The sequence below is a fragment of the Brachyistius frenatus genome, unplaced genomic scaffold (assembly GCF_029030835.1).
Source record: "Brachyistius frenatus isolate BFR_SWC_R1_liver_20210118 unplaced genomic scaffold, ASM2903083v1 Contig_186, whole genome shotgun sequence".
Classification (NCBI taxonomy): domain Eukaryota; kingdom Metazoa; phylum Chordata; class Actinopteri; family Embiotocidae; genus Brachyistius; species Brachyistius frenatus.
Genome location: NW_027210785.1, coordinates 472818 through 488333, shown reverse-complemented (window position 1 = coordinate 488333; position 15516 = coordinate 472818). Strand labels below are relative to the sequence as shown.

General features: G+C 41.5%; 2 protein-coding genes across 4 annotated transcripts in view; one reads left to right on the top strand and one right to left on the bottom strand.

Moving 5' to 3' along the window:
* Positions 1 to 8304, top strand: part of tprb (translocated promoter region b, nuclear basket protein) — a 21963-nt gene extending 13659 nt beyond the window's left edge. The window contains exons 37-51 of one of the 2 annotated variants that reach the window (XM_069718129.1): positions 165 to 461; positions 931 to 1085; positions 1213 to 1293; positions 1646 to 1834; positions 1944 to 2108; positions 4154 to 4247; positions 5024 to 5184; positions 5317 to 5376; positions 5505 to 5596; positions 6079 to 6188; positions 6401 to 6499; positions 6707 to 6863; positions 7154 to 7275; positions 7399 to 7500; positions 8216 to 8304. In XM_069718129.1, the coding sequence (XP_069574230.1) occupies positions 165 to 461; positions 931 to 1085; positions 1213 to 1293; positions 1646 to 1834; positions 1944 to 2108; positions 4154 to 4247; positions 5024 to 5184; positions 5317 to 5376; positions 5505 to 5596; positions 6079 to 6188; positions 6401 to 6499; positions 6707 to 6863; positions 7154 to 7275; positions 7399 to 7500; positions 8216 to 8265 (1934 nt within the window). In that variant the 3' untranslated portion in view covers positions 8266 to 8304. Of the gene's footprint in view, positions 1 to 164; positions 462 to 930; positions 1086 to 1212; positions 1294 to 1645; positions 1835 to 1943; positions 2109 to 4153; positions 4248 to 5023; positions 5185 to 5316; positions 5377 to 5501; positions 5597 to 6078; positions 6189 to 6400; positions 6500 to 6706; positions 6864 to 7153; positions 7276 to 7398; positions 7501 to 8215 lie in introns of both variants that reach the window. The other variant, XM_069718128.1, reaches the window with a different exon arrangement.
* Positions 7888 to 15516, bottom strand: prg4b (proteoglycan 4b). Of its 2 annotated transcripts, XM_069718130.1 has the most exons (15): positions 15427 to 15516; positions 15223 to 15304; positions 14806 to 14922; positions 14446 to 14568; positions 13938 to 14018; positions 13766 to 13825; positions 13129 to 13182; positions 12688 to 12936; positions 11795 to 12475; positions 11177 to 11263; positions 10711 to 10847; positions 10376 to 10532; positions 10124 to 10231; positions 9575 to 9703; positions 7888 to 8627 (listed from the first exon to the last, which is right to left on the bottom strand). In XM_069718130.1, exons 2-15 carry the CDS (start codon positions 15287 to 15289, stop codon positions 8518 to 8520), a joined length of 2160 nt encoding a protein of 719 aa, XP_069574231.1. In that variant the 5' UTR covers positions 15290 to 15304; positions 15427 to 15516; the 3' UTR covers positions 7888 to 8517. The 2 variants fall into 2 exon arrangements, with proteins under 2 accessions (XP_069574231.1, XP_069574232.1); XM_069718131.1 differs by lacking the exons at positions 13766 to 13825; positions 13938 to 14018.

Here is a 15516-nt window from a genome sequence, read left to right as displayed (position 1 = left end):
TGACAAATGTTTGTCTGATAGATAATTGGTTCTGATTATTCCCTGAAGCATATCTTAATTTTGACGTTGGAGTCAGTTTTTCAGTGATTAAAGTTGGCTAAAGTTAACAATATTTTTAATTTTGATATAACATTTGGTCGAACTTTTTTTTAACACTTTGACAGCCATGCAGTCTACTGACGGCCCGCCAGTGGAGCATGTGACGGTGTACGGCAGTGCGAGCGGCTCTGTGCGCTCTGCCAGCCCCAACGTCCAGACCAGTTTAGCGAGCCCCATGCTGACTGTGCAGCAGACCCAGACCCAGACCCAGACCACAGCATTTGTTCAGCCAACACAGCAACAAAGTGTGACCCACGCAGAGCCAGCCAATCAGGAGCCACCGCCTGTGGTGATTGAGGCAACACCAAGCTCGCAGGTGGAATGGCCTTCGGCGTCCTCCACGTCCTCTGTGTTTGGCACTGGTGAGAAAAGTGTTTTTGAAAGCCGATATGTTCACAGGTTCATGTGGAATATTAATACGATTTGATAATACTGATTTAATTTCCAAATATATTAAATAAGGACATCAGCATTGTAAAGAGCAGTACTGGGGTCAAGAATTTGAGCCAGAAAGAATATCCTCGGAGTACAAAAATAGATTACATATTATATAGAAGTTATAAAATAGGATTTAAATGCAGGGCTCCAACATTAAAAAGGAAAATCCATTCTCATACGCTCTATATTTTGATTTGGATTTTGTGCACTTAATGGACGAGTCTAGAGCCACATTACTGTTTGGTCTATCCAGTATGAGGCATACATACAGTTACATATATTATTTTCTCTTTCAAAATGTTTTAATTACACAACCCTTGACAGGTTGACAGTTTAAGGTAATTCTGTTACAATCAGTAAAGTTGCTTAACAATAGCAACACCTTATCTCCAGTTTCAGCAACACCAGGAACCTCTGCAATGTCCAAGAGGCCTCGTGAAGAGGATGACAGCAACGCTGTGCTCACTGACACAGAGGCGACCCAGGAGGACACCTCCAGGGCTCCGATACCAAAGAAGCTGCGCATTATCCAGAGAGTCGGTCCAGAGGTGAGGAAGACATCTTAGAAATCTGTTCAAACAATAAGCGATTTCTTTTTTTCTTCTTTTTTTTTTCTTTCATATAAGAATAATGAAAATTGTTGTTCCATCTCTGATTGTCATGTGGTCTCCTCAGGAGGAGATGCTGGCCGAGGACAGCGCTGAGGCGGAGGGAGTCGTACCAATAGATGGTCAAGACGGTGCAGAAGCAAGCCAGGTTTGCCATGATCTAACTGAAATCATTACTAATTCCCACAACCTCTTTAGGGAAAGCTCTTCCTTTTATCCATCATCATCCCTTTTATATCTGCTTCTTTCTTATGCGGGTCACTCGCCATTGCCAAAAAACTGAATGCTCCGTTCACGAAGCAACCTTTTACAGCCACAGATTTACGGAGACATTTTAGCAGAGGGGAAACAGATGTACTGGTAATGTCGGTGTAACCGGCAGGAGACGTTCATAACAATGTTGCAGATTTAACATTGCATTTACCTTTTGGCACTTTAATATACAAAAGTAGTTTAAATGAATGTATGTTGTTCATGGTGCTCATTTGTTTACCCTGCAGGAAGAGGGGTTTCCTGCCCTGGAAGAAGGAGATGAAGGTGCAGCCTCTCAGTCCGTCATGATGGAACAAGAGGTTACCCTGACCCAAAGTGACACCCCTGACCAGTTGCAGCGAGAAGTAATCGTCATAGTAACAGACACAGAGAGTGAAGATGACCAGGAAGATGAGGAGGAAGAGGAAGAGGAGCAGGTAGAGTTTCTGTTGAGCATTTTAAAAGTCAATACGGAAACTGGTGTTAGACATGAGTGAAAATTTGTCTTTTAAATTCTAAATGTTATCTGGCCGCTGCTCATCATAGGATTATGATGAGGAGGAGGAAGAAGAGGAAGACGAAGAAGAGGAGGAGGATGAAGATGAAGACGAGGAGGAGGAAGACGACGACGGAGGGATGGAGGAGGAAGGAGAGGAGAGTAACGAGGGGAGCGGAGACGGCAACGAGGCTTACGAGGGAGACGACACAGAGGTCGGATTACCGTCGACACACAACGTACTCACAGTTACACCTTTGACCTTTCGTACGCTGTCACCCACACAGCTTTCATACCCAGTACACTGTGTTAACCCTTCCCACGCTTTGTCAGAGATTTCCCGCTCCCTTTCCAGCTCACGCACTCACTTTTTCCACATACTCAATACACGGTCACTTGCATTTTACCCCCAGGTTGTAACCTTCTGTCTGCATGCAAGCTGTGACCATGTTGACTTTACTTGTTTACCTTTTTCTGTTGTCTTGGTTGGGCATATTCAGTGGGATGAGTCAGTGTCTGCAACGGGACAGTTCATGTTTTTTTTTGTGCTTGTAATCTGCACGTGTGTGAGGTTGAAAAATTAAAAGGTGTTTGAGGTGATGTTTTCATAAACAATAAGCCAGTGTTGTAGCTGATAGACAACAGCTGGTGCTCTGCCAAAACCTTCTGGTAGGACTCACACTTTAGTAGCAAGTGGGCCAAATGGAGAAATCAATGATTACTTTGTGAATTGATGGCTACAAATGGCTCTTTCAGCGTAATCATTACTAGATATATTACTACATCCTTCGTTCTTGACTTTAATGGTATCATTATAATCCGTTCCAGAAAGGAGATTTCTCGCTATCAACTCTACATTTCTTTAGCTTTGAGAGACATTTTGAAGCTTCTTGTTTAGCCATCGTAAGTTTCTTTATGGTCCGCTGGCGTAGAACAACATGAGGTTTGACAAAGTGAATGGCAAGTTGTAACCCTGTTTCCGTCAATTACAGCACATGCTGACGCTAAAACACACTTGAGGTTTTCCCGATCCTTTCACATACCCACACTATGCTGTCGCCAAGGTTACCCACATTGATCGTCCATGACTCAAGCTGCACACCCCTGCTTTCTTACTTGTTATGTCTAGGGTTCAATCCAATTTGCAGGCACCCTCTGGCAGGCCATAGACAATTTTAAAAAGGTCCTAACTGCGAATTTCTGTTCACGCAACAGAAGTACGTAGACATGAACACACTATTCTCACAGACATATTTTGAATCACAGGGTGTACTCAACAGAAGTCTCACACCAAACCAAACATCCTGTACCGGGCGATTCAGGGTGAATAATAAGTCACAGTTGTAGGTGTCACCTCTGCATGAGATTTTATGTTCATCAGAGGGGAGCATCCCCAGTCCATGACCTTTTTTGTAACATCATTTTTCATCAAACAATGCTTGACAGCATTGTGCTCTCTTTTTAAAGGACACATAATGTATTGTTCTTTCAACGTGGTAATCGTCTTTCGTGGCCCTTATTTTAGATTTGTGTCCAGATTGGCTTCGTGATTAAGTTAGCTTAGCTTTCAATTTTTTTGTTTTTGTTTGTTTGTTTGTTTGTTTGTTTGTTTGTTTGTTTTTAATCTTTGTATCTCAGGCTGTAAAATATTCCAATATTGAGAATGAAAGTAGAATATTATTTATGAAATGTTATCGTGGTTTACAGCGAATTATTCCTAAATGGGTTTGTTTATTAGATTTAAACCCTTATTTTTGTTTTAAAGGCGGCAGCACAGATATGATAATACAATCCAGCCTCTGAGCCTGACCTTTAGTATTGCTCGTAAAATGTAATAAACCAGTCAAAGAAAACATCCAGATCGAATGACAAACTAATTATTTTGTCCTATTGTGTGTGTGTGTGTATATAAGGTTTTCCTGCTGCCAGTGGTACATTTCCATATGTTTTGGATTAAAATGTCAAAGTGTTTTTAGCCCTTTCTAAAAGGCTCTTTGTTCCTTATGGGAAGAAAGTGAATCATAATCATGTATGTGGTGTTCTGCCAGTATACCCTGGCAACTACTGTATATTGTGTTTGTGTGGGAACCTTCCTATAACTTACTTCCTGTAATCAGTGTACTCCCGTTTTTACCTTTTAATGCACATCTTCACTCGTATTCTCACGTTTTCTTTGAACCTGTTTCACAGTTTAAAATTCCACTCATGGTCTGCCATCACCACTTCATTTATTATTTTCTTTTGTTCTTTCCTTTCGCAGGGAGCTGATGTAACGGACCCGGGAACTGAGACAGAAGAGAGTCTGGGGGCGTCGGACTCCACCCAGAGGCCAGCAGATTCCCAGACACCGAGCTGTAAGATCCAGTAAACCCAGTGAAACGCACTTAACGTAGATCTACCTCACAGTCTCCACATGTGCCCACAAACTGTCCCGACATCCAATTAGTTATCTGACGCTACACCGTGACTGGAAAATATGTAATATGTTGTTGTCTGTCTGAAGGGAGGTGTGGCAAAACGGGCCAAAATAAAGGTCATTTCCAACAGAGGCTTTACTGGAAAAAAAAAAAACAACATCAAATGATTCCAGTAATTTTGCTTATGTTGTCTTAAATGTAAATGGGTGTACGGATGGTACAATACTGGTTCCATGAAGAAAACAGCCTGATTGCCAAATATAATAAAATAAAATAAAATATTTTTTTAATTTAGAGTTTAGATCTGTAGAAAATTAATAATAATATTTACTCCTGACCAAACAGTATAGTAGGAAACAAGGCAACTTGACTGAGACTTTTTACAAAATACTTCACATTGTTTATACTATTCCTGCCACGTTACTGCAAACATCTCGTTCTGAATATACAGTTTACAATTATCCATTAAAGTTATCAACATTTCTTTGAAAACATAATGTGCCACAGGTTTTGTCTTTTACATTCAGTGCCAACTTCAAATTGATTTTTAACATTTTTTTTTTTATACTTACAAGACTGAATTTGAGAAGCTCCGTTAGTGCTCGATAAGCAGGCCTCGTTTTGTTTAAAGCTCTTGCAGCTCTGGACTCGATTGAATTTATCTCAAACCAAAAGTACCCCTCATTATTTGAACCTTTTTATTATTGTTGTAGTTGAGGGCAGCACAATGGAGGCCTTTCCTTCAGAGCAGCCTATCACAAGTTCTTGCACACGAATGCCCCAGTCGCCACGGAGACCAATGCATCAGCTGCCCCCTCGCCTGAACATTCACCCTGCCCCAACATCAGAGCTGGGGCCGCCTGCTCAGGTTCAGGTATGTCAGAAGAGTAATCTCACTGAGGAGGAAACACCCGAGTTTTGATTGTTGATTTTAAAGATGTATTTTTACAATATTAAAGAGCTTTTGATGTGGTCACTAACGTGTTTTGTAAAATCACTTTCACAGCGTATCCCTGTTCGTCGCCAGTCAGTGAGCAGACTTGCTCCTGGGATGCCGGGCAGTGCTGTAAGTCACACCGACAACCTGTGAATATACAGTTGTGTTATTCATTCAGATGTTAGTGTAAAAGTTATACTCCTGTGCTTCTGCACTTATTTGCATCCGACCATTTTCCGCCCTCTCTCCGTCAGCAGCAGCACTTCTTTGATGAAGACGACAGGATGGTTCCCAGCGCTCCCACTCTGGTGGCGCCCCACCGCTCCGATGGCTTCGACCAGGCCATCCAGTAAGTCTCACACACATTGAGGCTAAAGTTAGAACACAAAAACGCGTGCAAATTTTTGCATAAATGTCCTGTTCATGTATACGTGGGCAGACAGTACTGTTAACACAACAAGATCAGAGATAGTTGTTAGTTAGAAGTTAGAAAAGTTGCATCTTCTCTCTTCTGTGTTGCTGTTATTTCTTCTTTTAGTGTAATATTTTACTGCAGCGATTCCCATATTGTGGTATGAGAGGCTCCACCTCACTGAAAGGCCTAACAATTACACTCTAACTGGCCCAAGTCCTTTTTTAATCGTAGGCATTTTTGTCCTTTTTGCATTTTAGGGCCGTTATCATGGTCCATCTTGAATTCACACTCTGGTTCAAGCTGCATAAGACTTATATACTATAAATGTAAAGATTTATTCATAGCTGTTTATATTCAAAGACTAGACTAGAAAAAAGAGTGATGTAATTCATCTTCGTGTTACGTTTGTTTGTCAGTTCTCCCCAAGTGGCCGGGGTGCCTCGCTCCAGGTTCGGTCAGTTAGAAGACATTCCGCAGACGAGCTCCTCCTCGCAATCTGACCTGGGACAGCTCGCGTCGCAAGGAGGTACTCTACCACATGTTCACGGGGGGGCGGGGAGGGGGGGTAATATTTTTCCAAAGAATGTAGAGGGAGACGGGTAACAAGAGAAGAGAGGGGTGTGTAATGCAACAGGACCAAACCGTGGATGTTGTGGTGACGTGGCATGACCCTTAACCGTCAGGCTATCAGAATGCCCAAAATGTTATATTTAACTGCAAAGCAATTCTTGTCTTCAGGTCTCGGGATGTATGACGGCCCGATGTTCTTAGCGACTCATGAAGAGGAGTCTGGTGGACGCAGCGTTCCCACCACACCTCTTCAAGTTGCAGCACCAGGTATCTGTCCGTCTCTGTCAGTCGGATATTAAGGGATCAGCTCCTCTTATCTATTTCCCGCCCTTCACATCAACCTTCTCAACACCATCTGTATTTTTTTTTTTGAACATCGTAAACCGGGTGGAAATGATCAGATTTAGGAGCACTATCACTTTTCTAAGTACAAAATCAATGTGAGTATTTAGTTCTCATGTCCTTATCTTCCAGTAACGCTCTTCTCAGAGGTGGCTCAGTCAGACACAACAGAGCACGCCTCCCAGTCGGTTCCCATGGTGAGCACGTCCACACCAGGCCTGGTTGTGTCAGGAGCAGCCGGTACAGGGGAGGAGAGAGATGACGTCTTCCTGGAGCCAGACACTGATAGGTGAGTCTCACTCCTCTCAGCAGTTTGTCAATCTCTGTTTTGTTTTTGTGCTGATGGAAGTCAGACTGCTGGCCCTGAAGTCAGCGAGCCTTCAGTATTCCTTACTGGCTGGCATGCAAAGTTCAAGCCTGATATGAAATGTGAGCCTTTCTCTCCACTGTTAATATCAGTAGCAAACATACAATTCTACCAGCTGGAGGATTTGGCAGGTTTACAAAGGTCATTTTAAGGGTGGTTGATTACATCATTTTACACTGTGTGCATTTAGTGTGACGATTTGTTTGTTCCAGGCCCGGTGGTGAAGTGTCGGGGGATCCCGTCGTGTCTCAGGGAGACATGGAGGAGTCGAGCCAGCCATCTGACAAGGCCAGCCTCCCGTCCACCAGCCAGGAGCCTTCGTCCAGCTCTGCAGGTACAGAGCAGCCTCATCACCGTCATGCTTCCCTGCTCTGAATGTAAATAGAATTTCTCTTCTGGTGTGTCTTTTTCTGTTGTGATTACCGTGTTTTGTTTTTTTATTTTTTATTTTTATTAGATACGAGCAGTGCTCCACCTAGACCCTCTCGACCGGGACCCAGCAGGCAGCTCCAGCTGCAGCGCTGGCCAGAGAGCCGTGGGGGCCGCATGAAGAGAGGAGGTAACGCATTTCAAAGCAAACACACTGACTGAGGTTTTGTGGTGGTAACTGGTGACACTGCGTACCTGGCATCTTTGTGCATTGATAACTTCACTGGTACAGATAGTCAAAATGCGTCAAACATAAAAAGAACTCCGGTAGCGATAGTAAAGTTACCCTGCACACGTTTTTATCGTCAACAAATTAGTTTGATTTTAAAATACGGCCTTGATAAAAAGGTGTCACATACGGCATGTTTGGTGGCATTCAAAGTATAAAAACTATGTAATCAAAGACGCTTCTTAGACTTCATCAAGAAGACGGGTCCTACCGGCGTCACACATTTGGATTATCCATTGACGGTTTTGCGATGGCTGATTTAAATAAAATGCCGGCTTCCACACAAACTGATTCAACACTCCTCCATCTTTATTTTTAGTCAAGCATAAAGTTACAGATTTCATCTTGAATCTTAAAAATAAATTAAAAAAAGTGTTGAATGTGAACATTTTAATGTGAACACAAATCTGTCCAAATCACTTTTTTCCATTTCTAACTTCCCACAGACTTAATACACGTTACCTTTTTATAATTCAGTATTTAATGATGAAAAAAATACCAGAAAAACATGATAATACATTCAATATGTTCATTCATGAAGACACGTTGTACAGAATTTGAACATCAATGCAGCAGCCTTGTCTAAAAAAAAAAAACACATTTTACACCTCAACAGGTCAAGCCTTTCCTTCTCGGGGAACACACGGGAGACGATTCGCCAGATGAAGCACTAATCAGAAACATGAGGAGCTCGTCATTCCCCTTAGAAACACGTCATGAGTGGTTGGATTCTGTGTTATCGATTAAAGTTCACGTGTTTTGCGTTGCTTTTGTTTTTTATTGTACTAGGAAAAGAGCTTTGTGTAATGATGGTCCATGCTGAAGCAGTGTGTTTTATGAAGAATATAATAAACTTTGACACTGTAAAAAAAATTACTGCGAAAGGCAGCTTTCTTTCGCACAGTCGCTGTTTTTTAGTCAGACTTTCTTTGGACATTTGAAGAAGTTGTTGGTCTCCGGTGACGTGGTGACTTTCGGAGCAGCGATGACAGGACGTTGACCGTCCATCCTCACGTTGTAGGATTTTGCTGCAAACGAGGCAGAACTGGTTATTTGGTAAACGGTTAAATTTATAGGTGCCACTTCGGCAGCTTGTTTTCATGCCAGTTTCCATTTTAAGGAAATGTATTTGGTATAAAAACAAAATGTTTCATATTCCCCCAGTTGTGACCTCAAAGTTTTTAGGACATTAACTTGGACAGCTCTTCGCCACAACAGGACCTGAAATTTAAGAGCTGTGGTGTTTTGTGAATGACATAAACGACCAGACAGAAAAGTCTAGTCAGCAGTTTTTTTTTTTGTTGTTGTTTAAAAAAAAAAAAAAAAAATTAAATCAGAAACTATTAAAAAAAAAAAAAAAAAAAAAGTGTTATCATTGAAATTGAACCTTTTTCTTTTGTTACTCCACAATAAATTTGAGCTGTAGGTGAATGGACACCACCCTCAATAATCTTTACATCTGTCTAACACTCCACCCTAACACACACACACACACACACACACTCACTCACTCACATGGTCCTCGTTAGGCGTTTCAGACATGATGTGAATGAGGTTAACAGATTACTGCTGACGAAAAAGGGAAGGACATTTTGTCCTTTTGAAGTCGAGCAAAGACATATGAACAAAGGAGTAAAACCACATTCACTTCTTAAAAACCTCTTCAACATTTATTTAAGCCCTGTAAACTGAGAATTAATTCGCAAGTAGTGTAAAACTTATTTACTCTGCCATTTTAACTGCGTGTCCAAACTCTCTGTATAAAATGTATTGATGGCTTCGGACAATCCCACTTTGCAAAGCTTTGAAATTTACACATGGAAAAATTACAATTGCGTGACTCAGCAGCTGGCGGTGATGTCCAAAACAACAATAATACTAGTTACGTTTTTGAAATCTTCTGATTTAACACGACTAATTTTAAAGAAAAGAAAAAAAACGACAACCAAGAGATGTGACTGTATGAATGACTTACATCTTGAGAAGACGTAGTATTTGTACCCCTCCGGTTCTCTGTTACTGGGGACGGACACAGCAGCTGTGATGGTGGAGGGGAAGCCTTTCCACGACGTCCGGATGTTGATGGCTCGTTCTAAAACAGACACTGGAAGAAAATTTGTTGAATTACCGCATTTGATTGGTTTTCTCTCAGTTAAAAAAATTTCAACACATTTAATTATCTTTTTTTTTTATGATGTTTTCTGTCCAAACTCTCCATCGGTGGCAGTCCGGTAAACCATAACACAGGTGTTTGTTTCCACTTGCCAGTTATTTATAAGATGGACCCTCTTCCCTCTGCCAAAGCATGACTCACTTTTTCAAAGAACTTGTTTGAAACAGTCTTGATAAAACACTCGGCACACTCATCGGGCCTACAATATAAAGGTTTACATAATCTGACTTTTAACCTTACTAAGAATTTAAACTCAAATTGAGGGAGTGTTTGCCACTTTTCAAATGCATCTATGCAAAACCATTTTAAATATGAATTTCTCGTCTCGGATTTGTTTTGTTCTTGAAGTACCTGCTTGTCGAACCACTCGGTTATGGACTGTGTAAACGTTGTACTGGGGTTTCCTGCTGCATGGTGCACTGGTGCCAAACTGGTATGAATATTTCTGGACATATCCTCCTAGAAAAAAACAACCAAAAGTAAAAAAAAAAAATCTCAGAATTCAGACCAGGAGTCATAATATACGGTATTTAATACAAATCGAACACCAACAACAAATACAACTGTACTTTTTTGTTTGAGTAACTTTACTCATTTTTTCACCTCTTTTGAAGAAGTAGACTGCCTCTCTCCTACTCCGGTACTGAGGCACAGACAGGGCAGCTGTGATGTGCCCCCGCAGCCCAGAAAAGCCTGTATGAATGACTTTGGGATAGCCAGAGTCCAAGTGGTCATTTTCAAATCTCCAGTACAGGCCTCTCTGTGAACATCATGTAGCACAAACCAACACATTAAATCTCGGGCAACTAAAGTACCAACGCAAAGCATTGAATAAAAGAAGAATTTTCATCGGAGACTATATTTTTAAGGATTCACATCCATGAAATCGCTAAAGTCAGAGACAAAGATTTGTCAAATGCAATTATTAGTCCGTTTACCTTGAAAATGTACGTTTTGCCATTGCAGTTGCAGCGGGTGAACACTGTGTCAATGGGTGACGGGACGCCCCACACTTGTGTGATGCTTTGGGCCGGTCCTGGAACCCTGTCACTGTCCAGTAACCAGAAGTAGTGACCTGTGGAAAAAAGATCACCTAATCTGTTACCATCTGAAATCTGTCGTTAATTTGTTGGAATGTTAAACTGTGGCAATGTGACTAACGGCTCATAAAATGGATTGTATTCTTAAATTTGGAAAGTAACAAGTAAGCTGTAGTTGCCAGATAAATAGTGAAAAGTACAATAAGTAATACTTACTTCAAAATTTCTTGAGCAAATATAATCGGTTATAGCTTCGACAAAGGCCCCTTTTTATGTAAATCAACTTCAGACCATATGGATGCACATATGATAACATTCTTGGAGATTATTACTATTAACATAATATTAGCTGGCTGGCACTGACCTCTGAACACCGCTATTGTGCCGTTACTCAGGGTGGTGACTCCACCGACTGGTCGCCCGCTGCACAGGTTTGTGTCATTACTGTCATCTGGAAGAAAAGGGGACACACAGTAATGAGAAAACCATCTGTTTGGATAAACAAGCAATAACACACACAAAAAAGAACAAAAACAGATGGAATCACCGACTGGTTGGTGTTGGTGTTGAGTGTACTTTTCCGCTGCAGGAGTTTCAGGGACTTTTACTGTGTTGTAAATCTTGTTTTTCCTTTCTAGAGGATACCTGAGCTTTGTTTTTGATTATAAAGTCATGACGTGTAGATTCATTTACAGTGTGAGAAAGAAAAAAAAAGCCACCTCAGTTCACTCAGAGGCATAGTAAAAACAAAACTGAGCTCATAAACGAGGCTGCAACTAGTAACAATAAATATGTACCCGAAACTATAACCCTTCGTCTTTGAAATAGTGTCCAACTGGTAACATAAATTTGATTTCAGTAAAGCCCACGGGGAGGACATTTTGACGCTTGTACTGAAATATCAACCCTCATCTTTGAAGGTGTTTGTTTCCCGTTGTTGAAAGATGTGTTAAGGATCTTAACCAATAGGAACCCATCTAACCTGCTTGGTATTCCCTCGTATCATCTACGTTCAGGGTTTCTGCCGGGTCCAGGGGCTTCGTCTCAGGTTTGGGTTCAAGTGGCTCGGGTCTTTCCTGGGGTTTTGAAGTGGGTTCAGATGTTGGTTTCTGGGTGGCGTTTAGCGGATCAGCAGTGGTCACCCCTGGTGTGAGGTTGTCTGTGGTGTCATCCTGCACTGCAGCTGTGGCCGAGAGGATGGGGGTCGTCACAGCATCGAGCTGTGATAAGGTCTCGGGTCCCTGTGGAGAAACAGTGGTGGAAGGATCTTCAAGGTCTCCCAGAGAGGAAGGAGAGATGGTTGTGGCATCTCCTGCGCTGCTCTCAGTGTTGACGTTTGAAGTGGTTTCCTCTGGGACGGTTGTCGAGTCCAGCATTGATGAGGCAGGGATGGTGGTGACGTCCGTGTTTTCCAGGACTGTCGTGGACTCCTGCTTGTTAGGGGGTATGGTTGTAATTTCTGGCTCATCAGAAGGAAAAATGTCATCCATTGGATTTATTTCTGCCTGGTCCGCTGTCTCAAGCTCCGGGGTGCTGGCTGGAGTTGAAGCCTCTGTTTGGGGTACGGAGGTTGAAGTAGGCTGACTGGAGTCCTGGTCAGCTGCTGTTGTGGGCTGAGGGAGAGTTGTTCCCTGATCAGGAGAGCCTGTAAGATCACTGGCATCTGAAGGTGGACAAGGATGAGTTTCTCTTAGATTTGAATTAGATTAATTCAACAGCATCAGATATTTTCAACGTAAATGTCTTGATATAGCTCTGGGAATGAATTGAGCCATTTAAACCTGTAAAACATGACCTTACGGTGGAAATATTAACTGCACAAACCAATGACAAGTGTATGATATAGCCTACTGTCTATTTGTTCACATCACGCACCTGTGCTCCCACTAGGGGCTTCTACTTTTGTGGGGGAAACAGTGAAGAGGTTGTCTTTGTCTGAGGGAGTTGTCTCTGTGGTGGAGTCCAGAGTGTCTGTACTCAGGGTGGGTTCAGTAGAAACTTGACCCAGCAGGTCGCCTGTATTGGATCCTAATTCGCTGATGCTCTCTGGGATTGGACTTGCCTCCAGATCCTCCATTCCGTTTTTGGAAAATTCCTCAGTGGGAAGGGTCTCGCTGTAAATATCTACCAGAGTGAGAGGAGGGAGATAAGACTTATTTACTAGAATAGCATAAGATTTTTTTTTTTTTTTTAACTATTGTGGGTTTTTTTTTTACTTTAATTTGACGGTAAATGTTTGATGACTTTTGCTGTTTGACATTTTACCTTTTTTTTTTTTTCTTTACAGTGTATATTTACATTTATATCGCTGCTCACCATCAATGAAATCATCTTGTGGATTTGATGTTTGACTGTCCAGTGGATTGTCATCTGTGGGCAAATAAAGCAAAATCATTTAGTACAAATGTGCATAGTTAGTGGTTTTAGTACAAATGTTGTAATCGAAACTATCTTCATTTTTCCTGCATTTGACAGAAATGTCATGGACATGACTTTGTCCTGGATGCAAAAGTATTTCCTTCCATTAAACTGCTCAGAACAAACCACTAAATTTAAAGAAAGTATCCAAGAAAATGCTCTGTCGTACTTGTTTTGGCTTCATTTCATGCTTTCCTCTCTTGTGACTGAACCTGTGCCCGAGCCTCCTACACACGGTCCACTCATGACAACACTGCTTACTTGTGTTTCTTTTGGCCTGTGATACTAACACTCCTGGCCTGTTCTGTTGAGACTTGGCCCCCAAAAGAAAACCACAGAGACAGAGCCACAGTGTTGGCAATCAACCGTAAACATGTTCCTGCCATACGCCTAACCGTGTTTAGCTCATAATAGTCATGGAAGCGATCTAAAACACGTGACTTTCCAGATGAAATTCAATGAGAATTGGTTTCTGTTACTGAAATCCAGTGTTAAATTCATTTTTGTGTATAAATTTGAAAAAGCTTGAAGTCACCGGCTGCGTTTCCTTCGCTGAATGTTGAAGACTGCTCTGTTGCGTCACTCAGACTTGGCTCTGTGGGGAATATTCATGAATAAATGTTATATAGGCTTGAAATAAATAGCTTGAGTTAAATCTTATATTGATAATGTAGTACAAATTAAACCTTTTGTCAAGAAAAATATACCTTTGGGTTTGTTATTATTTACTTTATCGCATGGGCTAGTCTTCATTGGTGATGTTGCACTGGCTGCTCCAGTAATTTGTTCTATGGTGATTACCAAGACAGAAAATATTGTCAAATTCAACTCAATGCAGACTACTGCATGCATTGTATTCTGCTATTGTACATGCTGCTGTGCGTGCTGCTGGTGGACATGCAGGCTGTTTCATAGTGACTAGTTTGTCATGTCAAAGTCGACAGAAAATCTCACTGCACTTCACCATTCATGCACATGGACTCGATTGCCACGATTGTAATTGTTGCATGATGTTGCAATTGAGAGCAATAACTTTAACATGCAGTGATGGATTCTGCATTAGCTGATTATGTGTCAAATGTCACACCATGAGATGTATGAAAACTTCATCAGGGAAAGTTTTTTGATGGACATTAAACTGTAAAGGAAATTTGTGGTGGTTAACATGCAGAAGAATACACGCAGAACTGTCTAAATGTTGTGGAAAAGGCTTACCTTCTGCATCACAGTGGTTCTCGAAATCTGGACAACACTGCTTGAAGTTTATGCAGTCAGAGTCGCAGCTACACAGCCGGCCTCTCTTGAAGCTTTCCCCACACCTTCCTTTACACGAGTTTTCTGTTGCATACAAACACAGCAGGCTTCAACATAACAGAGTTGCATAGGGAGACTACATGATATCAGATAAACTGAATCATTGGGCACTAGAATGATTATTTATCAGGTATTCAGGACTGCTTATGAAATGTTACTCTGCAAAGATAAGGATGGGTAATAATCAGCGCAAATTACGTTTGATAAGTGTAAAATATTGTCATCAGTAACACAGAATAGATACTTATTGTATTGCCTCACTTGTGGTGCATTGAGATTCAAAGTCTTTGCAGCACTCTCCATAAGACAGGCAGTTATAGTCACACTGGCACATGTCACCCCTGTAGTACTCGCCACCACATCGACCTCCGCAGCTCGCTGTTTGAAAGAGCGTAAAAAGGAAGAAATGTCAGAGAGGGACATGAAGTACAGAAATAAAAGGGCATCTGTGCTGCTGACTGAGGACACAAACTGAACAACGCTGCCAGAAATTGATTTCTGAAGTTGTGACAAATACATAGTGTAGACACAGGCTGCCTTTCTGGTGAATAATTATTAACTGAGTAAACATGAGCAAGCACAGAAAACACATAATAGATTCCAGGAAAACAATTCAAAACAAATTTCTGCCATACAATATACACAATATACAATATAATTCAGGTAACTTATACTCACACTGAGTTGCACTGCAATTCAAAGTACAAGCCAGCAACATAACAGCAAAAAGTACTGTGGAAGACATCCTGTAAATCTGAAACTGAGCAAGAGACACACAGAGAATAAGTAAATCACATTTCTAGTGTGGCAGGAGTATTTAGATGTTGACATCTGAAAGTCTTTACACCTAAGAGACAACACTCAAAATAAAATGTCACCTACCTCCTTTGAGCCTCCGTCTGAACACTGCGGAAGGTTTGACTCCGGCTGCTTTTAAAAGGCTCAGAGGGAGCGTCTGACCTTCTGTTAATT